Source organism: Carettochelys insculpta, chromosome 13 (assembly GCF_033958435.1).
Source record: "Carettochelys insculpta isolate YL-2023 chromosome 13, ASM3395843v1, whole genome shotgun sequence".
NCBI lineage: Eukaryota > Metazoa > Chordata > Testudines > Carettochelyidae > Carettochelys > Carettochelys insculpta.
This window is the reverse complement of record NC_134149.1, coordinates 43911356-43937127: the sequence shown is the minus strand read 5'-3', so window position 1 is coordinate 43937127 and position 25772 is coordinate 43911356. Positions and strand designations below refer to the sequence as shown.

The following is a 25772-nucleotide window of genomic DNA, read 5'->3' as shown; positions in this document are numbered from 1 at the left end:
TGGTGATGCTACCTGGGGAGGAAGCAGCAGAAAGTCCAGTGAGCTGTTGACTGCTGTGTTACAGAAGCAGGAAAAGGCCCTGCAGGATAGCATGCTTGAGACGGTACCCCTAGGGTACATTCGGGCCAAGTTTTCGCTATGCTCCTCAATATGCCAAATAACTGAAAAGCCCACGAGGTTCTGTAGCTGCCCACAAGCAAGATGGTGCCTCTAGAAACCAGCAGCCTCCCCCATTGTACCAACATTTGGAGTCAACCCATAGCCAGAAGACCCAGCACGTTCCACTCAACCACCCCTTCTGTGGAGACTTCAGTCTTCCATTTGTGGCTAAGATTTGTGACATGCCCCTGTTCATCCCAGCACTAGCAAGGTGCTCTGTTCTTGTGGCTTTATCACTGCTCCTTTTGCAAGCCTTAAATTTCATGTGGCTCGTTGTTTCTACTTTCCGTCTCCTGTTCTGTGACCCCAGAATCCTAGGGCTGGAAGGGACCTCAGGAGGTCATTGAGTCCAGTCCCCGCCCCAAAGCAGGACCAACTCCAACTAAATCATCCCAGCCAGGACTTTGTCAAGCTGGGACTTAAACCTCAAGGGATGGAGCTCCTACCACCTCTCTGGGTAACACATTCCAGTGCTTCACCACCCGCATTGTGAAACAGTTTTTCCTAATATCCAACCTACTCTTTTCCTTCTGTAACTTCAGACCATTGCTCCTTGTTCTGCCATCCATCACTGCTGAGAACAGCCTCTCTCCATCCTCTTTAGACCCCTCCCATCAAGAAACTGAAGGCTGCTGTCAAATTGCCCCTCACTCTTCTCTTCTGCAAACTAAATAAACCCAAATCCCTCAGCCTCTCCTCATAGGTCATGTGCTCCAGCCTCCTTATCATTCTGGCTGCCCTCCACTGGGTCTTCTCCAATGCATCCACATCCTTTCTATATTGGGAAGCCCAATACTCCAGTTGGGATCCTAGAGGACAGGCCAGTAGAAGTCCAAGTGCTTGAAAGCCAGAGCCCTCTGCGCACCCTTTTGGGTGGTTGAGGCTAATGTCGGTAGCCGAAGAAAGGAGTTGGCTCTAAAATTCACCTTCATCGACCTTGGTGCAGTTGACCACCGTGGATGCCACCACCTCATTGGACTCCCCATCACACAGCACCCCCTCCAGCTTGTGGCCAAGACGCCTGGTGGGGAAAAAGGAGAGGAAATTTATACTGTCTTAGGGTGAGATTCACCCCTCTGCACATGGCCAACTCAAGGCCTATGCATCACTTAAGCACTTCCTACGTCCTCTAGCTATGCCAGCTATAAATCTAGCCCTGGGTTAATCAAGAGGGTACTCACGAGATGACCATATCATGGTGGGTGCTGTCAGACTCGCCGCTGGGATTAGCAGAGGTGATGGCCAAAGGGCCTGTCATGTCTATGAGATGAACGGTGATGGTGTGGTCGGGCACTCTGATCATTATGCTGTCTTTGGTTCCGACTCGGTCAAAGCCGGCTCCAACCCCTGGTCAGAGAGACAGACTGAGTTTGCAAAAAAAGAATTTGGCACAGTACATTAGGCTGCGTTGTGTGAGGGCACACACCTACTCCCTCAACGTTTGCAAGTGCCCAGTACCACAGATCGGTGTGTTCCATTTCAAAAGAATGGAACGTGGAGGAACAGTTGGAACACAGAGCAGAAATGCCTCACGTTGACTTCATAGATATGAGGAAAGAATTGGTGGAATAAAGCATGAGACAAAGAGCCAGATCCTCAGCATCTGTAAGCTAGAGCGGCTCAGATGAAACCAATGCAACTGTGCTGACTTTCAGCAGCTGAGGAACTGGCCCCAAATAGTTTTGTTTTTCATTCCATACAATCCCTGAAACAGCTTTAGAACAAGTTTGGGCTGTGAATTATGCCACTGGCAGAAACGCGTTTCATTTTGTTGGGAACGCAAAAGGGTCAGAAAATGGATGTGTGTGAAATGCCTCCACTTGGTCTTCCTATTGCTGAACCGCACGCTGGACATAGGCTTGGGGTCAGTAGCTGTAACCAAAAGCAGTGGGGTGAGTGCCCCAGGCACACTGAACCTTCCTAGAAAGGTCAGCACTGGGCAGATTTGACTCCTAATGCTCTGACATTTGTTGGCCCACTTCTCCCACATGTGGTGAAGCTCCCAGCTACGTTTTCAGGAAGAGGGATAGAGCACTACTGTGGACGACTTAACTTTCCGAAGGGCTGCAAAGGGGAAATATCTCTGAAGCCATTCTCTAGAGGTGACAAGTATCAGAGAGGGAGCCAAGTCAGTCTGTATCTTCAAAAACAACAAGAAGTCCTGTGGCACCTTATAGACTAAGAGACCAGATGCATCTGACGAAGCGGTCTTTGCCTACGAAAGCTTATGGTCCACAATATGTTAGTCTATAAGGTGCCACAGGACTTCCTGTTCTTTAGTGGGAGGTACGAACTTTAAAGATGCGAAACTTGAGGCCTTGAAAAGAAAAGAAGCAGGAAGTCAGAAGATGCCCAACCTGCTCACCTAACTTCTTCAGCCATTCTCCTTTCTTGATGATGCAGCCAATGCCTCCAGGGTAAACGTTCGCCATAAAATCCCAAAGCAGAGGGCTGAAGGGGGGAGCAGCTGCTCGCAGTTGGTCCAGGTTCGAAATGAAGATGCAGATGGGCTTCTCTTGAGGCCTGTCCTGTGGAAACCAAGACAAGTAAGATGTTTTAAGAAAAATGTAGAGCAAGTGAAAATCTCTGTAGAGTGCACCCTAGCAGTCAAATGCAACCTGATGAGGCCTGCGTTATGGCCACTGCATCTCCCAGGGACAGTGGATTCCAGCATGCATTGTCCCCACCTTGATACCCCAAGCAAGAGGGACAATTGCACGGTGGGACTTGTGTGGTTGCAGGGTTTCATACATGGATATTTAAAAAGGAGGGAGAGGTGTGATGCTATTCTAGATGTCTGGTCAGAGGGCCAAGAGCTCTTGTGTTCCTGGGCTAGTCAAGAACGTGCCCAATGGAGAAGAGATGGGAAGGCAAATGCCAGTTGAGATGGGCTTTGGCCACATTGTTTGGAGGTAAATCCAGGGCAATGAATTTGTCTAACTTTTGGGGATGTTCAAAACTGGGATTCTGTCTCACCCCTTTCTGGAGACAGGGCAAGAGCTCAGTGTGGACCCAGAAGTCACAAGTTTCAGGGCTATTTGCATTTCGGCTTTAGCTTTGGGGCCCCTCTCCTTTTAACGGCCGAATGAGAGTAGAGCAGGTCTTTGCTGATTAGATTCTGCTCTCAGTATGAAGCTGCGCATGCAGGGTAACTCCAGGGAAATTGGCATGTGAATTCTGTTCCACAGCGGTGTAACTAAAAGCCAGAATATGGCCCCCTTCTCTTGCGTTTATTTGTGAACTTCATAGCAGAAAAACAGTGTAATGGCAGATGGAGGGGAAGGCCATTCACACATCTGTCCTGCTCCAGCCCGTGTACAGAGAGACATGCAAATTCTAGGTAGAAAGACAGCAGTGGGTGTTGGTCACACCTTGATCCTGTAGATTTTCTCAATGGCTTCTGGTTGTTTGCAGGAAGCTGCCAGAGCATACACCGTGTCGGTAGGCACTCCACACACTGCGCCGGTATTCAGCAACTCTGCGATGCTCCTCAGGCTGCTGGTGCGCTGGGAACTGGGGCAGAAACAGGGTAGAGGGTCTTTGTTGTCCTCCTTAGTCATCTCCCCCTGGAAGTAGTCAGGGAACCAATAAATGAAGAACTCTATGCACATGCTGACACATTAAACACTGCATCCCTTGTTGTTTGTGCCATAGGGTGACAACTGCTCTTCAAAACTGTCCTACAGAAATGGCCTAGAACAGTCCCATATGGCTCCCATTGATATTTGTGGTACCGTTGCATTTCAAGAGCTTTCTTACTAGTCAGAACACAACCAACTGACCAACCTATCGGACTGAAAAGCAGCTTCCCAAGAAAGGATCTGAACCACCAAATCAACCAATCCTAATTATATGGGATGGCCTACAGCACTGTGAAGGATATTTAAGGCCAAGAGAGACAATGGAAGATTCTGGGAAGAGATTCTGTACATCTCAGTTTAAGAGGCATTAAATTTCCCCAAACAATTGTGGCATTCTACACTTCCTAAAGCTGTTGAACACATCATCTGGCTAGTGGCCCATAGGTTCTACTGGACCCTAGAGTCCTAGTTTTGGCATCTAAGAGGGCTGGAGACTGCTTGTAAAATATACCTTTTCCCTCCCCAAGTTTCCAGTCACTTTATTTGTGAAGGACAAAACCTTATTTCTAATCGATAGTCCACTGCAACATGGCTACATTAGAGCTGTAGTGAGTTGGCAGTCCGTAAGGCTGTTTTGACGATCCCAAGATAATGATTTAAAATGCCCATAGTGGACAGTGAGCTCACTGCTGGACTCTTACCCTGAAGAGAGGTGGTCCCATCATTATGAGGTCTTTGGCAAACATGCAGTTGGCTAGCGATGCTGTTGCTCCATAGATGCAGATGGCACTGGAGATGGAGAGCATCACAACTACAAAAACAGAAGAAACAAGACGAGGGGTCAGGGAAGCATCAGGTTCTGCCTTTTCCTTGGTGGGATCTTGTCTTGTGTGCATCCGCTCAACGTCATTACAAATTAACGTCTGTTTTTGCTTCCGTATAAGGTAGCATTTTTCAGCCTGCAGGAATCCTGGCATCCCACATTCCTTCACTCTTGAATTATTTCACAGTATTAACCAATTTTGTCCCACCCAGCATACGCAGCGGTTTCCTGTTTCTTTTTCATTCTGAACATGCTCGGAATAATTTTCCCACCTAGATGCAGTGCGCTGTGCTCCTTAAGTGAGGCATGACTTGCGTGATCTCACCCGCACTTACCCTCCAGAGGCAGCGGGAGGTTTTCCACTGTAAACAGCAGAAAACAAACGATCAAAACTTCCATCACCGCGGTGAGGCAAAGAAGCACCAGGTTCGAATGTGAAGCTGCAAAAAGAGAGGTAGGAGAAGACGTGGCCCATCTCATAGCAACGTTGGTAAAGTGACGCCCACAATTCCTACCCCACATTAATCCAATCAGAGAGCAGCTAACTGGGGCCACTGAACCATCAATACATTTATCAGCACTCCCTTTGGCGGAGAGAAGATGAGTTCTGGCTCCAGTTAAGTTAAGCCTCAGATTGTGAAACCAATGCCACCCCCCCGCCCACCCACCGCCATCTCCTTATTTTTATTGTGCCTCACATGGAAACATGTATCAAGGGCTGATTCGTAGTGACTGGCCACGAGGTTGGAGTGGAGTTACACCAGAGAGAAATTTGGCCCTATGTGTCTAGCACGTCAGTCTTACTTGACTCTCTATCTCTTGAAATTATATTTGATTCCTGTGTGACTTTCCTTTCTAAACCCTCTTCTGGAGCCTTCAGTGAGGCTTGCAGAAGCGCTTCCACTCCAGTGGCACTTGTTAGGATGTGCTGAGCCCAGTAGTTAAGGTATTTGACAAGCAGTCATAAAGCCCAAGCTCTAATGCCAGCTCGGTGCCTGTTAAGTGCCAGGACAAGTTACTTTGCTTCTGTGTTATCACTGCCATCCTTGGTCTCTTATCCAGTTAGAAGGAAAGGCCTTTGAGTCAAAAGCTGTATATTTGCACGGTGCCAAACACAAAGGGGAGTCTGCTGAGACTGAACTATGTAATTGCTAGCCCCAAATAAATAACTCATGAGTTTATTAGACTTACCGATACCCATTAAGAAGACATTGATAACCAAAAAGGCTACAGATCCTGCAGTGAAGCCTCCATCGTTTGCATCACCGATGTTCAGTAAGTGACCTGAAATAGCGCCAGCAAACGTGGTTGTGAGCGGATTACTGTGTACGGTGCAGCAGGGGGAAATCATAATCTGAATTAGTGTGGGGTGACTTCTTTAAAGAGACACAAAAGAGGAGGAAAATGTATCTGAGGTGCAAACCATTTGGGGTGCAGAGGCAGTACTTGGCGATTCTGTGACTCTGAGCCAGATGGCTAAGAAAGCCGCTTCATTCCACCTTCCCCTTTGTAAACAGGGAGGGGCAATGTGAGTAAGGGTTTTTTTTTTTAACCGGACCAACATCTCTTGATAACTGAGCCAACCGTCAGTGAATGGCTATTGTCAAAGTGGTTGGGGAACAGTCCACAGTTCATTCTTGGAGCAATTCAACTTTCTCCTGTACATGCTATGTCTGTGTCTACACTACAAAGATAACATCAGAGTAAGCAACTTCGAAGTTGAGCATTTACACACATCCTACTTTGAAGTTAAACTTCAGAGTAGGGCACTACACCATTCACAGGAATGGAGTAAGGGCTTCGAAGTTGGGCTCCTTACTTCAAAGTTAACTTCAAAGTAAGGGAAAATGCATGTAGACTCTCTGCTGGCTACTAAGATGTAGTGTCTCACTCAAAGTTAACTTCGAAGTTATTTCCTAGTGTAGACATACCTATGGGTCTCAGCCAGCTCCAGAGAAGCCATTGGCTGCAATGGGAGTTGGAGTGGACATTATAGGAGTATGCTGCTGTCCTGGAGCTACAAAATGGAATTTTGACTCCCAAGGTCATAATATCAGAGCTTCTTTGGTGATGGTAGCTAAGTCTATTGAATATTGGAAGATTTTTGAAGCATAAGCTTGGAGATTTCCTGGTGCCTGAGTCAGTGTTTCATAAAGTCTTATTTTAGGAGAGCCAGATGGCTGATTCAGAAATAATTATGGGTGAAAACTTGGCTGGAGTGAAGTCAAAGACAAAACTCAATCAACTGAGTTCACTGGAGCCAGGATTCCACCCTAGAATTCCAAAGTTGTCGGAACACAAAGTAAATGCACCAACGGCCATAGGGCCACGTCTGTGATCACAAACCAGAATGCTGCTCGTGTTATCAGTTTTTTGCCTCTCTTTCCAGTGGGTTGGGTAGGAGTGAGTGAGTCTCCCAAATGAACGGGCAAGTTATAGAAACGTGTTTGGTCCAAAGAAAGCTGCTAGTGAGAAAAGAAGATGCGAAAAGCATATTCCGCTTGGCAGGTTGCATCTTTAAAACATGGCCTGATTGGAATAGGCAAAAGACAAGTAAGAAATGTTGTTACCTGCAAACCGCAGCCAAGTCCAAGTTGCCCAGATAGCAGCATAGCAGAATGGAAGAACGGATCCAAATCTTCTCCCTCTTTGGACCTGGATCCTACACACATACAGCTGAAATATGGCTCCTGGGATTAGCACGGAGGGAATAGTGAGGTGCTGTCTGGTGGGGTCATTTAAAGTACCCTGGATAGCAGAGAGTGCAGCCAGGCCATTGCAGATGTAGAACAAGGCATCTGGGATGTCACAGGTGGTGGCCCCTGGGATATTCTCAGACCTCAGAAGGTAGCTTTTGGCACTCATCAGTATGCTCTGGAGTGTGGAGCTGGACATCACCTGTGTGCCAACAGGGATCAGAGCCTTTTCACCTATGGAGTTAATGAGGCCTGCGAAAGTGGAGTAGAGTGAGATCGCCACGTAAAGGCTGCAGGAAACTCCGAAGAATACGTAAGCGCCACTCGCTGGAATCTGGTGAATGGTGGAGATCGTGAGAAGGATGAAAGCAGCATTTTGGACCACCTCCAGAACATCCTGATTGAAGGACATCAGGAACAGCACACCAGCGGTGGCCAGGAAGAACCAGTCCCCGACCATTCCTGTCCTGCTTGGCTGCACATCGTCTAGCCGGAGGAAGACGGTGAGCGTGAACTCTTCCCAGGACCTCACCAGCCAGTACAGACTGTGGATGGCGAACTTGGTGGTGCAGTAAGCATTGTCTCGCAGGTAGCCATAGAAGCTGGACACGAGCTGGCAGATGGAGATGATGCTAACCCATATGGCTCCGACATAGAAGGTTTTCATGTACCCAAAGGCATAGAAGGCAAATATGAAGGAGGAAATGGTGTCACATAAGTGGCTTAGGGCCATTGGCTCAGCATACTTTGTGTTCTTTTTCTTCTCCTCCCCAATGGCCTTGGAAGAGCTGCTGTTAGCTGAGCCCAGCAGCAAAACATTGAAGAGCGGGTTCCCAAAGCCCGGGAGAACATACCTTTGGGTGATGCCTTTGAGAAGGAGTGCTACTGCTCCATACAGTCCACAGGTGACAATGATCAGTTCTAGGACCCCTGACACTACCAGAGCCCATTGGCCAAACAGCCCCACTGCTTCAAACACCAGGGTGAGGGTGATGGCGATGAACACGAAGGGCATGATGTAGTTCACGGTGGCTGAGCAGAAGGAGAGGATGAATGAAACAAATATATAAGCCACCAAGCCAGCCACGGCACTCTCAGTAACAGAGGGCTGGGCCGCCTCAGCAGGAAGGAGGTAAGTGGCATTCTCGGAGGCTAGCCATGTGTTGTGGAAGGAGGGATATGCCCCTGAAACGACCCGGCTGGCCCCATAACTGCTCCACAGAGCTGCGAATGCCAGGAAAGCAGTGCCACCCAGGTGGTCGTACTTCCGGAAGGCCAGGAGCCCAGCCAAGAGTTGAGACAGGCCTCCAATCAGAATGAGGTGGACTCCTAAGCCAGGCAAACAAAATGGCACCACAATCTTAATAGCAAAGAAGCAACAAGCAGGTGATTTGCACAATGAAACTGAGTTGCCAAGAACACATGAGCTACTTCGAGCAGAAGCATGCATTACTTTGGTCCTGCCACCTTTGGTAGCTAGTTTTCTGAAGCCCCCCTTCCGACCTTAATGAAGAACCTCCATACTGAGCTCTGGTGCAGTGTTCCTGGGCTTCCTGCTCTACAATCAGCCCAAGTTCCATTGTGGGCTAGCCCACAGCAAAGCGGAAGATGGGAAGGCACTGGCCGGTACGGCAACGGTTAAACCAGGGAATGGCAGGGTTACCCAGGAAGACGGAGAACACCAGCGTAGAGCATATGCATCACATCTGTACCTCAGTCTACATATGTCTGGACTCAACTCTTGTGTATCCCTCCCAGCAAAAAGAGTTCATCTTTAGCCATCCTTGCAAGACTGAGGCCAATTGGCCTGCGCGCCATTGTCCTGGAAGAGAGCCCATTTCTGACTCACCTGCCAGAATGTTTTCTATTCCCTCCGGCGTGATGTTGGTGTGAGCAAAGGAGAAGTTCTGCAGGCACACGAGGAACGCGCTGATCACATTGGAAAGGAGCCCCAGCACCGACGGCTCACTGTAGAACACGGCCGCGAATCCCTCTGTGCTTGCCATGACCTGGACTTCTTCCAGAGAAAACAATGGCTCATGTCAACAAGTCACATTGCTAATTATGCTCTGTCTCTCTAAATAAGGAATTGCACCTTACCGCGTTGTTTGCAGAAGGAGGAATAGTTGATATGAGTCAGGTATTTTGGTGGAGCAGTTACAGACGATGTGTATGAAGTTCTGTTTCCCTGAACACAGTAGCAGCTAGCAACCACAGGCAGTTTCCTTCCTCAAGCTTATCTTTACAAGTCAGCTGCTCCAGCCAGTCCTGGGTTGCCCCCAGGAAGCTCTCTCTGCTCCCTCTCAGGGCCATGCTCACAGCTGGCTCTTTCCCTGTGTCTTGGCTTTATGACTGTCATACATACACTCTACACCAACCTGTCTCCCAGACCCATTTGGGACCAGTCCCAGGAAAACCTCTCCACATATGGCTAAGTCCAGTTCTGACTTGCCATGCCAGCCATCGCTCTGGGTGGTAGCTTCTACTGCTCCTGCCATCTTACTCTGTAAATGGCTTTTATCATTCCTTCTGCTGAGCCTTGAATGAAAGAAACCACACCCATTGGCTTTCATCAGGGCTGTGATTATGTATAGATCAAAACCTGCCTGAGGGCACCCATTTGCCACTTTGAGGAGAACAATATAATATTTCTTAAAATGAGCCACTCCTTCAAATAGGGGGAAATGTTAGGGTTGGGTCAAAGGCAAAATCTTGGTTCAGCCTTCACTGTGGAACCACTATTAACATTTGTGATATGTGATGTTAAAAGTATCTCTTATGGGCCCCAATCCAGGAAAATAATAAGGCTGTGATGAAGTCCAAATACAGCACACAGTTTGGTTTAACTGGTGATTGTTAAGGCGGTGCCCCAGAGTTAGGCATCTCCAGATGTTTGCGTTGGAAAGAGATCACATCAGATAATTTCCCAGGCGCGCTGCGAAAGACACCTGTTTGATAGGGCGTCTAGAGAAATTGAAGGCATGCTTCCGAGATGATAAAGGCCAACTGAATTGTGGCGGAACTGATTTTGCTGCGGCTGAGAGTTCACGTAATCAGATTTACTCTGTAATGAGTTTATCTGAGGGGACCTAAAGCTTTGGGAAAGCTTCTTTATTGTTTAAAACCAAATAAGTAGATGGGAGTTCTCCTTTCTATTTGCAGTACAGGTGAGGAGGGAGATCACACATGGCTTTAAATGGGATTAGTTATCGGCCAGTGGGAAGAGATACCATCGCATTGTAGTTCCCCCCCCCCACGTGCCAGGGAATGGAGATGGAAAGAGAATGGGAGGAAACAGAGGAAGGAACATCCGTGCGGTTGGGGGCAGACACTCAGATGGTGCAAACTGCCCCATAGCTGCCTCTTGGCACGAACCAGCCCTCTCTGTGTAAATTCTTGCACGGTGGGAGTGTAGTCTGCCATTCTGTGTGTGTAATCACCTTCTTCAGACCTTTTCCAGGTTCTCAGGACTCCCCATTTCTAGATCCATCTCATGGTGAGAGACCTGCATTAGGGCTACGATCTAGCCCTCCTCCTGCATCACCCACAGTCGGGCAGGTTGACGTGCACCGAAAGCACTGGACATTTTCTATCATGCCTTCCATTAGCTCCCATTGCCAAGTGTGCAGCACAAACAAAGACCTGGGCTGATCTCAGGGGTATTTCAAACAAGTGGCTTCATGGAGACCTTAGAGGCGGTTGCTGGTTCAAAGGACACTCAGGACTTGTTAGTTTCCCATGCTAAAGTCCTTGAACACTGCTGCCCCTTTAATTTAGGACAGCCATGGCTTCTGGCGCTTCCTAAGTGCCTGTTCGTCTGCCTGCACTTTGCTGGCAAGGTCTCTGCTTGCTTTCTAGTGCAACCGTGAGGGCGGGTTTCCGGAGCATCTCTCCTCTGAGCTGAAGTTGGAAAGTTGCATTTTGTGGGTGACAACCTCAGCCACAAACATGCCTGGCTTGGAACTCAGATGGGGTTGACGTTGTGTGGGGTTTTTATGGTGAACATCCCCTTTATGCGGTGCATGGGCTACCTAGATCTCTATCACCACCCCGGTGCTAACAGCCAGCACTGCTTAGCTGATGTGAGGATGTTATAGTCTGTGGCTGTTAGACTCATGGCAGCTTAGGGTGGTATTCCATTGCATCCTGGGATTGCCCCATGAATGCATTCCAGTGTGCACTGGGTTGTGTAGTAAACCCAGACTAGCCCTTATGATGTGTCAGAGATGCTAAGGATTGCATCCAGCATTGGAATGGTCTACCCAGGGAAGTGGAGTCTCCATCCCTGGAGGTGTTTAAGTCTCGCCTCGACAAAGCCCTGGCGGGGCTGATCTGATGGGTTTGGTCCTGCTTAGAGCAGGGGCTGGACTCGATGGCTTTTTTAGGTCTCTTCCAGCTCTGTTGTTCTATGATTCTAAGGATAGCTCTGCCAAATAAACAGATTTGCTTTCAATTGGGTAAGAAAATACCACAATCCCCTGGAAACGCCAATAGCGAGAACCAGAGACATCTTCTAATCAGACTAGATTGCTTAGCCCGTACTTCTGCATTACCTCTCCTTTTTTATTTTTCTCTTAAATTCAGAACATGTCCTCTATTTGGGGGTTGCCTACATGGCTCCTGCACTCGTGGATGCTCCTTGGCTTTCACACAGCCCTGTCAGCCTTGCTGTTTTGGACATCCCAAGGGATAGTCTCTTAGCTTGCCATCTTCATGAGAAGAATCTCCTCTTCCATTCCCCTCATCCTTCTCTCTTACATCTCTGAACCCCCTTTGAGTTCAACGGCATTTCACAGGTCTAACCTAGACCTGTTTCATGCCACTAAGCCCCTGCAAACAGCATCATCCTTGAAAGGAAATGGAATTCCCCAGAGCTCAACCCACAGTGAGCAGCACCTGACCGGATTGCTCTGAAGACAACAGGGCTGCTCACAAAATATTGTACGTCTGTGCAAAGATGGGTTGACAGGCATAAAATATCATCAGAAACATTCTGATCCCAGCAGGTTCGTCGTGTTTCTTTGTGGGATGCTGATCACCAATGACTTTTTTGCTGTCAGTCTGTATCCTGCAGTCATAAAGATAACCAAATTGTGTAGGGCTGCGATCTCCTGAAGGGTCCCAAAGTGTTTCATAAACTTCATATGCAAAGGAGCGAAATGACCCCGCTTCTGGATAATTACATGCCAGGGGTTTAAAGCTGCAACACTGCACCAAAGAACATACGTACTGCGGTCCAGATTTTCTGTTCATATAAATTAGCATGAAGTCAGCTGAACTACACCAAAGTACAATAGTCAAGGACCCAGCCAATGATATGGTACAGGTTGAACCTCTCTAATCTGGCAGTTTTAGTCAGCAACCTCTGTAATCTGGCATTATTTTAGTTACTCAGCCAAACACTTAGCATTGATGTGGCCAAGTTTCGTGTGGTCCCATAGGGTGGGTCTACACTTGCATTCCTCTTTTGAAAGAGGTATGCAAATGAGGTAAATCAAAATGCAAATGAGGTATAAATTGCATATTGGACACCTCATTTGCATATTCTAATTTCAAAAGAGCTTCTTTTGAACAAAGAAAGCCCGTGTAGACACTGCTATAAAGTTTGTTTCCAGACACCAGTCCTGGCTCTGAGTTCTGTGCTGCTATTTAGCTGTCATTTACCCCTCAATGTCTTCGCAGAGCCCAGTAAACAATGGAAGTGTTGGTAATGCTGCTAGACAATATTGACCTCCCATGGTCCAGCAAATTCTCTCATCTGGCATCAGTCAGGGCAGAAGGGTGCCAGATTAGAGAGATTCAACCTGCAGTGAATTAGAGGTGATCTCTGCATCACACTGTGGAATTCATCACAGTGTTAAAATAGCTCTGTGTATATAACAATGGGTTTAATATGAAAGCTCCCATGTCCCCCTTGCCTCTGGGGCAGGTATGGGACCTGACATACAGACCTGAAAACTTGCTAAATAGGAACCAAGTGTTCAAAAAAGCCCCCATGATATGCAAAATCAAATAGATTTGACTCCTAGGTGCATAGGAAGACGAACCTGCTAAGCATCAAAAGTTAATATGGGAGAACTTACGATGGAAAGAAAGTTGTGAGAAGATGAAGGAAAATAACCAATCAGAAGACTATATAGCAGAACCAACAGAAAAGAATAACTCATATGATGTCTATATGTTTCTCATGCATGAGTTTACCTGCAGTGAAGATACTTCAGCTGAGTGGCAAGAAATTTTCTTCTTGGGATTATTTCCTGGTAGGTAACAGTTTTATAGTCCTCATCAGAGAGTAGGAGGATCTCTGGGCGGATCACATTACAAATCAGCACCTTTGCTAGTTTAGTAGCTTTATGTTGAATTCTGTCACTCTTCTATTACTCTAGTTGTTTTTTTTTTCTTAGTATTTCCTGCAAAGAAATCAACTTTCCTTCAATCTGCTGCCCCACAAATGGGAAAAAATACCATGTCCTGCCCCTACCAGCCCAGCTGCTGATGTCACCAGTCTTGAAAGACACATGCAAAACAACATCGAAACGGCTTTGGAAGGGTATATAAGCCCTGCCACCAAACAGACACCTCTACCATCACTTGAAGAGACCTTGCCAGTGCTCAAGAGAAATCAACAGACACACCTAGAATCATCAGAATGGTCTACTCAACTTTACAGGTAATGCTATTTCATGCTGAAAATCTGTCCCTTGCTCATTCTATTGTTTGGATTGTTTGATTTTCATTAAGTTTTATGGGAGCTCCTTGGTGGTTTAAAGTGTCACAGTTCTGCTGATTTCACTAGATCTGTGATTTACACCAACTGGGCATCTGACCCAGTGTTTAAAAAAATAGGTGGTTTTCACTGAATCCTTTGTGATCTACTAAATGATTCCTATTTTATCAATTTCTTCAGCATATTCCAAGAATTTTTGTATAGACCAGTAATGTTTTATGAATAACCATATCTTCATATTAATTAATTAATTCATCTTTATATCTTAATAGCTACTCAGAATTTGTCCTGTTAACAGCTGTAATGGGATTGCCCAGCTCTCGACACCCTTCCTGGATTAGTTTCTAGTTAGCTAACAGTTTTGGAATGGAGTTTAGTTTACCTGCTTCTTGTTTGAACTATCAGCTTTTCACAGCTGAGGACTTACAATACAAGTTCAGATAGTGCTATTAAAATGCCTGGTTGCTTTCTGTGACAAACAGTCTCTCTCTCTTCTCTCTAGAGATCTCAGAAAGTCTTTGCAGCCTCCCGACAGGCACACAAAATTTCTGCTGAAGGTTTGTATTTCTCAGTTAAAGACATGTTTTTTTTTCCATTCAACGGACTTTTTTAAAAGTCTTCTGATATGTCAATATGTAAAAACAATTGATAGGAACAAGGTTAAACTTAGGAAAGCTTCTTTGCATCTTTGGAAGTCAGACTGTATTATTAATTTTTATTATCGTTATGGTTTCATTTAAGGGCCAGCTTAAGGAAGTTATTACCTTTCAAGCTGAGTTAACATAAACAAAATAACATGCAGGTTGAACCCCTCTCATCCGGCACCTTAGGGACCTGACTGCTACTGGACGAGAAAATTTGATGGATGATGGGAGGTCAATACTGTCCAGCACATTACCAACACTTCCACTGCTTACCGGGCTCTTAGAAGAGCATTAGGGCTAAATTAGAGCTACATAACAGCACAGAACACTAAGAGCCAGGACTGGTGGCTGGAAACAAACTTCATGGGACCATGGAAACTTGGCCACGCCAGTGATAAGTGGTCATCCAGCTAACTAAAATCACGTCAGAGTTTGGAGTTAGCCGAATGAGAGAGTTTTGGCTTAGAGATTCAACCTGTATCGGTAAATCAAAGGTGAGTATCAGTCCTGTACCCAAACTTGTAACATTTACTGGTGTTCCCTCTATTATTTTCCATCCATGGCAGAATAAATTGCGAATGTGCACCACCAATAGGAAACTATGCTGCCGGACTTGGGTGCTCTGCTAATGAGATGGGTGGCATCTGAATCTCTCCTGGGTGACTGCCCAAGTGCTCAGCTTACAGGGAACACTGACATCTACCTTTTTTAGAGCCAAAATGTATGGCTTTTAATTTAGGCAGAGTTCCCACTAAGATCGTAGAGAATCTTGCCCGAAAAAGAACATTGGTACTATAACATGTACTTAAACTTTTAATGGTAATTACCCTTGTTTTCCAGGAACTAAAGCCTATGGTCCTGCTTTATTATTTCACAACAAAAAGCAGTCAAGTAGCACTTTAAAGACTAACAAAATAATGTATTAGGAGATGAACTTTCATGGGACAGACCCACTTCTTCAGACCATAGCCAGACCAGAACAGGCTCATATTTCATAGTTCATCTTGGGCTAGTGAGTGAATTTTTCTATACAATTTTAATATGTGGCCACACTCATTGTATGGTCCTGTTTTTTATGTTCCCAGCTACAGTGGTGTAAATCCAGAGCTCATTCACTAATGTCAGACAGCAGACTTTTGCTGTATAAATTTTTTTTAAGTCCCAAAGAGTCACACAGTTGATCATTTAACTTTTTCCAGGTTTACACTAGATATAACAAAGTTGCTCAAAGAAAGTGACTAATTGAACAAAAATACAGTACTTAAAAAAAACCCATGCAAAACCATTGTCTCTAGCCAAGTCTAAGCTATAACCTTTTTATTAACTTCTAATTTTTAAAGCATTCATGGGAAAAATTTTGCTGTCAATATTTATAGACTGACGGAAGGATATATAGTTTACAAATTTTTAATGAAAATAATATTAACAAAATTGCCTAGGGTGTTTGTAAACTCTCCATCATTGGAGATATTTAAGAGCAGGTGAGAGAAAATCTGACAGGGATGGTCTAGATGGAGTTCGGTCCTGCCATGAGGGCAGGGGACTGGACTTGAGGACCTCCCAAGGTCCCTTCCGGTTCTAATGGTCTATGAGTCTATGAAAATAACTCAGTACACTGTTAAGAAAAGGAGATTCTGTATATCTGTGTGTCAGACTTGGATTATCTATGGATAAATATTTGCTTAAAGTCATGTAGTACACAATTGGAGGTATTTACTACATTACTCAGAGAGCAAATACAGTCTACCGATGAGTGGAGATTGTCCCTCAGTGAGGACTTTGTACTGAATCCCCAGAGGACATTTTCCTGTTGTGAAAAAAACACTCAGAAGTTTCCACTGAAATGCAGCTGCAGTCAGGCTGCTTCTTTTACACCTACAAGGCTGCTTTGTTGGCATCGTGTCTTTCCTGCTCTCCAAGGCAGTGGTGGTTGTAGCACACATGGGATGAGCTCTAGATACATAAGGGGATACAAATTCTGAAGGCAGAGGTTTGCAAACTGCTACATGTGCTAGGTTTATACTGCAGTACATTTTACACAAACTCTATTAATGTATGAGTCATTGATGAGACTCACAGCTGTCTTATGAGCCCCCGAATTTGTATAAAACTCATACATATTTTTGCACAAAACTGGCCCAGTTGCCAGGATATTTGCAAGTGAACATTTCAACTGAGACTTTACACCACATTAGAGTGGCTCAGAAAAATTTTAGCAGATCAATGCTCAGTTGAAAAAGGCAGTTTTGTTTCACAGGAACCCAGCGATCTGGATGAAATATCTATTTCATTTAAATAATGTTGAAACGTTTCATTCTCTCTCATTTTGATCCATTTCTTTCCGGCTTTGGTCGGATATTCAAATATTAATTTTAGTATTTCAGAACGAAATTTCAAAGTCTTGGGATCTCTGTTTGGTTCAGAATGAAAACCAATTTCAAAATGTTCCCCTTCCCCACCAACTGGAAATTCCACTTTCTGGCCCACTCTGCTCTCAAATGGAAACCGGTGTGGCTCAAGGGATCACAGTGTGTGCTGTCTGGATGCCGTAGGAGTAGTTTCTGTTGAGATGACCCCCCATACACAGAGAGATGGGATGCACACAATTGGCCAACTTGAGTCTATTTCCTCAGTTTAGGTTTGTCCCAGCCTGGCAAAGCACTGAAGTAAGTGTTTAACATCCCATGGCACCTTTGACGGCAATAGGGCTATCAAGGGCTTAAGGTCTTTGCCGGATTGGTGTGGAGTGCAGAGCACCAAGCAGGTTTGAGGCCTTTATGCAGCTCGCGGTTAAAACCAACACGTGAAGCTGGGCTAACCCTGCTCTCTTGAAGTCAAGGTAAATGTTGCTGTTAACTGAGTGAGAGCGGGACCGAGTCTATTTTATTGAAATGCTCCTAGCTCAGCCTCACCAGGTAGGGAGCTGGCACCTCAGTGGTCTGCTTTGCCCCGTGAAACCTACCTCTGGGCACAAGGCTAGGCACAGGCTCCACTTGAGTCCTAATGCAACCTGCTTCCAGAGATGAGTCCTACCCAGCACACATGGTTCCAGACCCTTCTCCCCTGGGGGAAAGGTTCCATGCATGACATTTGCTTCTCCCCCAGCACTCTACCTGATATGGCATCCATTGCCGCAGAATCCAATCGGCTTCCTTCAAACCTCCCAGGAGGGAGGGCAATGTTGTTATCCCCATTTTACAGATGGGAAACTGAGGCACCAAGTGATGAGGTCACTGGCTGAAGGTCACACAAAGCAGGAATGCAGCCTAGGTCTCCAAACTCCTAGGCTGATGCTCTTACCACTAGGCTGTCCATCCCACCCCAAACAAGGGCTACATAGGTTCAGCCACATTCACTCATATTAGATCATGATCAGGAGCAGCTTTGTTGAAACCAGTAGGCCTCTGACAGGCAGAGCACTAGTTCATGGGAGGGGCAGGGGGCACAGCGGGGCCCTATGTGTTGGCCCTTTGGGGCCAGTCCCACAGCTTGACTGATTCTGGCTTCCTTCTACCTACCCTCCCAGTGCTGGAGAGGAGCCCTGCAGAGGAGACTGTGACCAGCAGCTTTGCCTCCTTCATCAATTGCGTCCGGCCAGAGCACCTGTCTGAGGCTGTTCGTCATCGGAGCAAGAGGATGATCCTTGATAGCATCGGGGTTGGCCTCGTGGGCAGCACAACTCCAGTGTTTGACACGGCCCTGCAGTACTGTCAGGTGAGTGAGCTGACCGGCGAGCCAGCACCGAGCCAGGATGGGGGGTGAGGCTCTATTTTATGGCTTAAGCTGGCGGTTACGGCCCTTGCAGCAGGTTGAATTTCACTTTAAATGCACAGTGTGATGGTCCTGGGTGCACATCCCCAGACAGTGCCAAGAGCTGACACTGAAACTCTCATGGCCAATCAGTGGGTCATGGCTCCTCTGCGGAACAGCCGCACGTAACACTGGGGGGCGGGGAAGCAGGGCGTGCTGGCTGAAACGAAATGCCTAGTGAGCCATAAACAGGCCATCTGTTCCTTTGCTGGCCACCTCCCTGCAGCTGGTCCGGTAGAGGGGGAAGAAGTGAAGCCCTTTAACTGAAATGTCATCGTGGTTTATTGAGGTGAGACTCTGTTTAGCTGAGAGGCGCCTGTCAGGGCCACCCCGAAGTGTATGCAGAGTATGCAGCTATGTAGGGCACCGGTGCATTTGGGGTACCGTTGTGCCCCAAATTAAGTAGTGTGCTATGGCGCATGTGCCTAGCACCAGCCCACTCAAGCAACTCCAATCAGTTCTTGGCACAGGTGGCCCAATCCCCTGGTCCCCGGTTCCACCACCCGCCTGAATTCTCTGGTCTCCATTCTGTTGCTTTGCCCCTTAATTCCCAGCCCTCCTGCTCTGCCAGCCAGCCCCTACAGCCCAAATCTCCCAGCCCTCTGCCCCGCCTTCTGGCCCCAGGGGTCAGAGTTGCCAACCCACAGAAGTTTCATTTACGGACAAAATGGGAGAAATTTATGGACAGACAAATTTTGTTTTACGGACATAATTTTTCTACTATATTAAGACCACCTAAATGGCCTGAAGTGAAAAATAATCATTGTCTTTCATGCATCACAAGAACAACATGCTATTTAACTCACTTTCATTTAGCCAGTCCTGCTGCCAGTGTGCTGACGCTAACTCGGTGGGATAACGTAGCTAACATCATGTTACGTCACCTCAACCGTTGAGCTAAATAAAAAACTAAAACATCCAATTTCCGCTGCTCCACGGTAAAATGGCTGAAGCAGAGCAGAAGAAATTTAATAGTGATGGAATAACTGCCGGGTTTTGAAATTTTTATCGAACTTTTACGAAATTTACAGACACCTAATTTTTTTTTTAACGGATTTTAAGGCCGTGTCCAGTTTTGGCTAATTTTGTATGGACCGTCTGTAAATTTACTGACGGTTGGCAACCCTGCCAGGGGCTGAATCCTCTGGTCCGCTGCCTGGCCTGCCCAAGCCTGCAAGACCCCTGCTCTGCTGGCCAGTCCCGTGCCTCCAATCTGCCTCCAGACTCCCTCAGCCCCAGCCCCAAATTCCATCTCCCCGCCCCAGTGGCGCCAACCCTCTGGCCCAGAGCAACATTGGCTGCACCACTCCCCCTTTCTCCTGCTCCCCCGGCCCTGAGCAAAACTCTCCCTGGCCCCAATGCTGCCCTGCTCCCCGGCAGGGGATGGCAGTGCAGGTGCTTCAGGGGCCCTGGTGCGCGTTGCCTGGAATCCCGTGGAACACAGAGAGAGCGCAGCTGTTGTTGGCTGCTGGTCTCAGAAGGCCCCAGTGCCCTGCTGTCTCCTCATTGGCTTCTCTCCCTTCCACAGCAGCTGTATGCGTCAAATGCCGTTAGCTCTGTCTATGGCAGGAAGGGGTTAAAGCTGTCCCCCACCCTCGCTGCGTTTGTTAATGGAGTGGCGGTAAGGCTTGTTCTTCCCAGCGCGGGTGTCTGATAGTACGTTGGGGCAGCCGTGTCCCCGATGGCCCTGAAACACCAGCTGCCAATGCTGGCCCCTGTGATGTGACCGGGCTGGGTGTTGGAGAGGTGACTGGGACACGGAAGTAAAGTTCGTGTGTCTCTGCTCTGCATTGCTGGCGGCGTAGTGCTGCTGTTCTGAAATTCATTACTGAGATGGAGAGCTGCGGGGGTTCTGCGGTTACCCCGGGGAGTCCCAATCAGACCCCCGGACCCTCTTGCATCAGGTGCTGCACGTACATGATTGTCACCTGGCTGTTGCCTCTTCCCTGTGGCAGACCCACTCTATGGACTTCGATGATACCTGGCACCCTGCCACTCACCCCTCAGGGGCGGTTCTGCCGGCTCTTCTGGCTGCTTCCCAGATGCTACCTCCCAGCTCCAAACCCAACGGCCTGGACTTCTTGCTAGCATTCAATGTGGGCATTGAGGTGCAGGGCAGGCTCCTGCGTTTCTCCACGGAGGCTCACAACATCCCTAAGAGGTGAGTCTTTTGTGATTCAGTGAACAGGGCAGCTTAGCAAGAGCCAGCCTGCAACACAGCAAATGAAATCAGAAATTCTGGGGCAGAGCCAGTCTCCTCCTACATGCGAGTCACTTAGCACCGCTGTCGAAAGGCCACCATATTAAACTTTGGGACCTGGCAAAATAGACACACTAGCCCAAAACAGCCAGACTCACTCAGAGAGAATTATATTCTACTAAACTGACATATCATCTGTCAGTCTGCACAGGTAACAGAAGTTTTGGTTAGTTGGTGACTTTGGAAAAACTTGGGAACATCCTTTTCAGTTCTGCCCAAAAGCAGACCTTTGTAGAGATTGGCTGCAGATCAAAAAGACAATTTTTTTTTTTTTTGGTTTTGGATTGAATTGAACATTTTGCTTTGACAAAACAGAAAAGTGTTGTTTCTGCACTGAGTATTTTAAAACATTTTATGAGTCTTTTAAAGATACAATGAAAGAAAACAAAGGCATTTCAGTTCAAACGATCAAAATATTTTGAATTTTTTTACTTTTTTTTTCCAGTAAACAATTTGGCAAAGCCAACACAATTTTCCAGATCTCTGCGATCACCACATTGCAATTTTTCTCCTGAAAAGAAACATTGGGTGAAAATTTTTCCCAGAGCTACTTTAATCAATAGCTCCCGTGTGTGGAACAGGGACTGGTGGGTTTATAGAAAGAGTCAGGGAGAATTCTACAAATATAGGTCCATATATCTGATCAGTAGCAACCCCCACATTCAGTCAAATTGCTGGCACTGAGTAAGGAATGCACAGTTTGGCTCTCACGCTTGTGGGCAGTTGCGTGTCATTAATCCAGTGCTGCATCTTAATGATCTTTGGTGACCCTACTAATCCTCTGTGATAAGGCACATGCTCACTAACTGGTTTTGAGGAATAAACTCAAGGTCCTGGTGAAATCACGCTCCGCTTGCTTCTCTGTTGCTCTTAATGGCCTCAGAGGGTCTGTCACAGGGTCGACCTGTACTGTGGCCTTGTGGAGAGCCACCATTAGATAGCAGATGCTTGGTCTCCCCAGGTGTCATCATTGGTGCCTGCCAGTATGGGTGAGCAATGTCACCAGGTCAGAATTGTAGCACTCCGCTCACACTCTGCATGAGTGTGAGCAACGATCTCTGGTGCCAGTCAGCCGGCAACCAGGCCTTGTGTATTTAGGGTCTTGTGACTCAAAGCCAAAATGAGAAGCCTTCTTCATCCGGTGGTTTCCCATAGTGAACCTCCATCAGCCTCTTTGGAGTGACCAGCTTTCACCTGCAGAGGGTTCATCCCAGCAGCCGTGGCGCCAGGGGCGTGGCATTTGGGCGCTGCCCATGCAAGAGGTGGGCGGGGCTACTCAGACACCTGTTGCAGTGAGATGACAGCTGTGGTTTCCCTTCCAGGTTCCACCCTCCGTCCGTGGTGGGCACACTGGGCAGTGCAGCTGCCGTCGCCAAGCTCCTTTCTCTGAGCACCACCCAGTGTGCCCACGCCTTAGCGATGGCGGCCTCCCTGGCAGGGGCACCGCTGGCAAATGCCGCCACCCAAGCCAAACCCCTGCACATCGGCAACGCCACCCGCCTGGGGTTTGAAGCAGCGTTCCTGGCTGCCTGTGGGATGGAGGCCAACCCCCTCATTCTGGATGATGCGCCAGGGTGCTCTGGGTTCAGTGCCTTCTACAGTGACTATCAGCCTCGACCGCTGCCCCTGCCAGCCCACGGCCACAAGTTCCTCTTGGAGAAGCAAGATGTTGCTTTCAAGAGCTTCCCAGCCCACCTGGGGATGCACTGGGTTGTGGATGCTGCCAAGTCAGTCAGGAACCTGCTCATTCACCATTATGGCTTCTTCTCGCCCTCTCTGATCCGTGCCATTCTGTTGAGGATCCCAGTATCCAAGTACATCAACAGGCCCTTCCCAGAGTCTGAACACCAGGCGCGGCACTCCTTCCAGTTCAATGCGTCCACTGCCCTGCTAGACGGAGAAGTGGGCCTCAGCTCCTTCGCCGAGGACCGCCTCCACCGGCCGGAGCTGCTGGAGCTGCTGGCCAAGGTGCTCATGGAGCACCCTGAAGACAACATAGCCAATTTCGACAAGATGTACGGGGAGGTGGCCCTGGTGCTGGAGAACAGTGATGTCCTGACAGGCCGATGTGACACTTTCTATGGGCACTGGAGGAAGCCCCTCAGCAGAGAATCGCTCCTGATGAAATTCCAGTCCAATGCCTCTCGTATGCTCCAAGAGGACAAAGTAAACGCCATCATCATGGCAGTAGACAACTTGGAGACTCTGCCAGACAGCTCCCAGCTAGCCTGCAGCCTCTAAGGATAAAATGGTTGAGTGGAGTCACATCGCATTGGGTCAGTGACTCCTTTCTTTCAAGGACAGAATCTTTCCTGTCCTCCAAAGCGACTTACATAGAAACAAAACCTGACATCCAAGCACAGCTGTTAGTGCCTAATGATCCTATTAGCCAGGATGTGAAAAAGTGTGTGTGTGTGTGTGTGTGTGTGTGTGTGTGTGAGAGAGAGGCACAGACATGAGTTTTAATGAACAATTGGTGCTTCTGGATATGATGAAGGTATCCCAGAACACGCCATTGCAAATACTCAGAAGTCTGATGGATCTCTAGGAATGATGCATTCTGGGATAGCGCTCTCCCTAACAGGGGCAGAAGATCTATTTTTTTTCCCTCCTGAAAAGGTTAATTAGAACTTGTTTCTGCGAGGAATGCTGCCCTGCTCTGCGGGCATGCTCAGCGCCCAAACCTGTGCTTGTCCCACAGCCCTGCCTCACTTCACACATCCCTCCTTATCCCACACCCACAACAAGATTCCCCTGCCTGCTGCTGCTTGTGTTCTTATCGACCACTCTTCATGTCTTTCCTCATCCCTCACACAGCAGCAGCTGGGAGTGGGGGCTTGTGGAAGGGGCAAAGCAGGGAGGGGAAAAGAGAAAGACCACCACAGACCAGGTGTTTGGTGGCAGGTTGGCTCAGGGGAGATTAGCTTTCCGTGACCTGCGATATCTGCGGCTCATACCTACGCTTCTCTGGAGATTCACCTCTGCTCTTCCAGTGATCGTTTAGATCTTTATCAGTTAGTTTTCTCAGTCCAACAGAAAAAATGGCAGCATTTGTGTCAACAGTCAGGGGCTCTAGAGCCAACCGTAAATCTATCCGTCTGTGTAAAATAGGATAATTTAATCCATTGTTTTGGGTTGCTGCTACTGTATGATAATACCTACATGTCTCTTTATCTATGGAGCTGTTGGACTAGACAATGTATAAAGCATGCTCAATGAGCAACAATGGGATTACTGATTAATGTTCCATGTTTCAAATATGCTTTTCGTATAGGTATATTTTCTATCACCTGGATGAAATTACCTGTGCAGAATATTAGTCCTTGGTGATGATGTCGTTTAGCAGGCCTAAGATTCTGACAGTGCCTTGGCCAGCATGGACAATTGCATGGCAACAAAGAACATCCTTGCTGCTTACTCATTTTTCAACTCTCTACATTGCTGCTAATCCAGACTGATCCATCTTGATCTGAAGAAGTGGGTCTGTCCCACGAAAGCTCGTCACCTAATACATTATTTTGTCAGTCTTCAAAGTGCTACTCAACTGCTTTTTTGTTTTGATAGAATACAGATTAACACGGCTCTCTCTGTCTCACTGATATGTCCTGTTTTTTATCCAGACCTTTCAAAATAAAGACTTGATGTTTAAGCTGATGTGCGGCAGGATTTATTGCTACAATGCGTTCATCACATTCATCCTTGTTTTGTTCCAAACAGTCATAAATAGTAGCTTACTTGACTCATGGGATGATTGTCAAAAAAAGAATCACAGCTGAGCTGCAACCAAGCCATGGAAAGTTGTGGAAACGTAGTAACGGACCTTGTTGTTTACATTATAACTTTCCCATGATTTTCTGCCGTTGGCCACCTAGGGATGAGAATAGATTCCCCCACCACTGTCTCATATTTCAGAATCTGCAATTTCTGCAATTATTGCAAGTCAAGTAGGTCCTAAAGTATATAATGGCTTTTACCATAAATGGTTGGTCATGCCCATGGCTGGGGCAGTACAATGCATATTACTCTGCAAGAGGACCAGCTAGGCGTCTGAAACTGAGCTCAATCGCTGGTCCATATGTTGGAATCCCATGGGCCAGATCCTCTCAGTATAGCTATGCCAAAGGTGTTAGGTTGGTTTTAAACCAGCTGTGGATTTGGCCTATGTTTACCTGTTGAGGAACTTCTATATCTGTGTGGTCAACTATAGGCCGAATTGCCCAGTGAAAAGTAGCAAGTTGTCAAGAGTTTACGTAAAAAAATAGATTTACAGTTAGTACCCTTGCATACCACACAGAGGCACTTAACCATCTACACTCCTATCTTAGCTTACGAGAAAAGTTTGTGATATCACAGCACAATCAGAGGTACACCTACAATTACACCTACAAAGCCACTCCAAAGCAAACTTTATTCTATACAAAATAACAATCCTCCCCGCTGATAAATCTCAGTTATGATTGACATTTTTATGCTGTACATTGTATCTAGATTTTTCCTTCCAGCTGCTGATGAGCACACACTGCTCTTAAAGCCCTGATGCTGTTTTGGAAATGGTAATACACTGCCCTCATGCTCACATCAAGGGAGGGGGGCACATCTGGAAAAAATTCATCTCTTGATGAAACCTAAGAAACCAGCAAACCCTGGGAAAGCTCTGACCACGTGTGCGCTGGGGTATATTGGCAAATTTCTTTTGGCTGTGGAGGAGAGACCTTGACTTACACCATAGAGTCATAGGGCTGGAAGGGACTTCAGGAGGTCATCTAGTCCAGCCCCCTGCTTCAAGCTGGATCAACCCCCACTAAGTCATCCCAGCCAGGACTGTGTCAAGCTGGGACTTAAAAACCTTGAGGGATGGAGGTAAAAAACCAGCTGAACACCCGGCTCTGAATTGTTAATAGTTACCATTCTGGTATCATGTAAGGGGCTGAACCTGGCAAGAATGAGAAAGCCAACGGCGGCCTTTCAATTCTGTCTGTCTATGGAGCTCGGCAGAGTTTTCCTGTAAATGTTCACAGCTTTTTTTTTTTTTAAATGTTTCCTTTAAAAACAACCACTTGAGCCACTGAGCT

At 47.1% G+C, this 25772-nt stretch overlaps 1 protein-coding gene across 1 annotated transcript; it reads left to right on the top strand.

Annotated features, from left to right (window-relative positions):
* Positions 1-13908: 13908 nt before the first annotated feature.
* Positions 13909-22941, top strand: LOC142020308 (cis-aconitate decarboxylase-like). The gene is made up of 6 exons (XM_075008046.1): positions 13909-13929; positions 14489-14543; positions 18157-18344; positions 19969-20061; positions 20396-20601; positions 22023-22941. Exons 1-6 carry the CDS (start codon positions 13909-13911, stop codon positions 22939-22941), a joined length of 1482 nt encoding a protein of 493 aa, XP_074864147.1.
* Positions 22942-25772: the final 2831 nt, after the last annotated feature.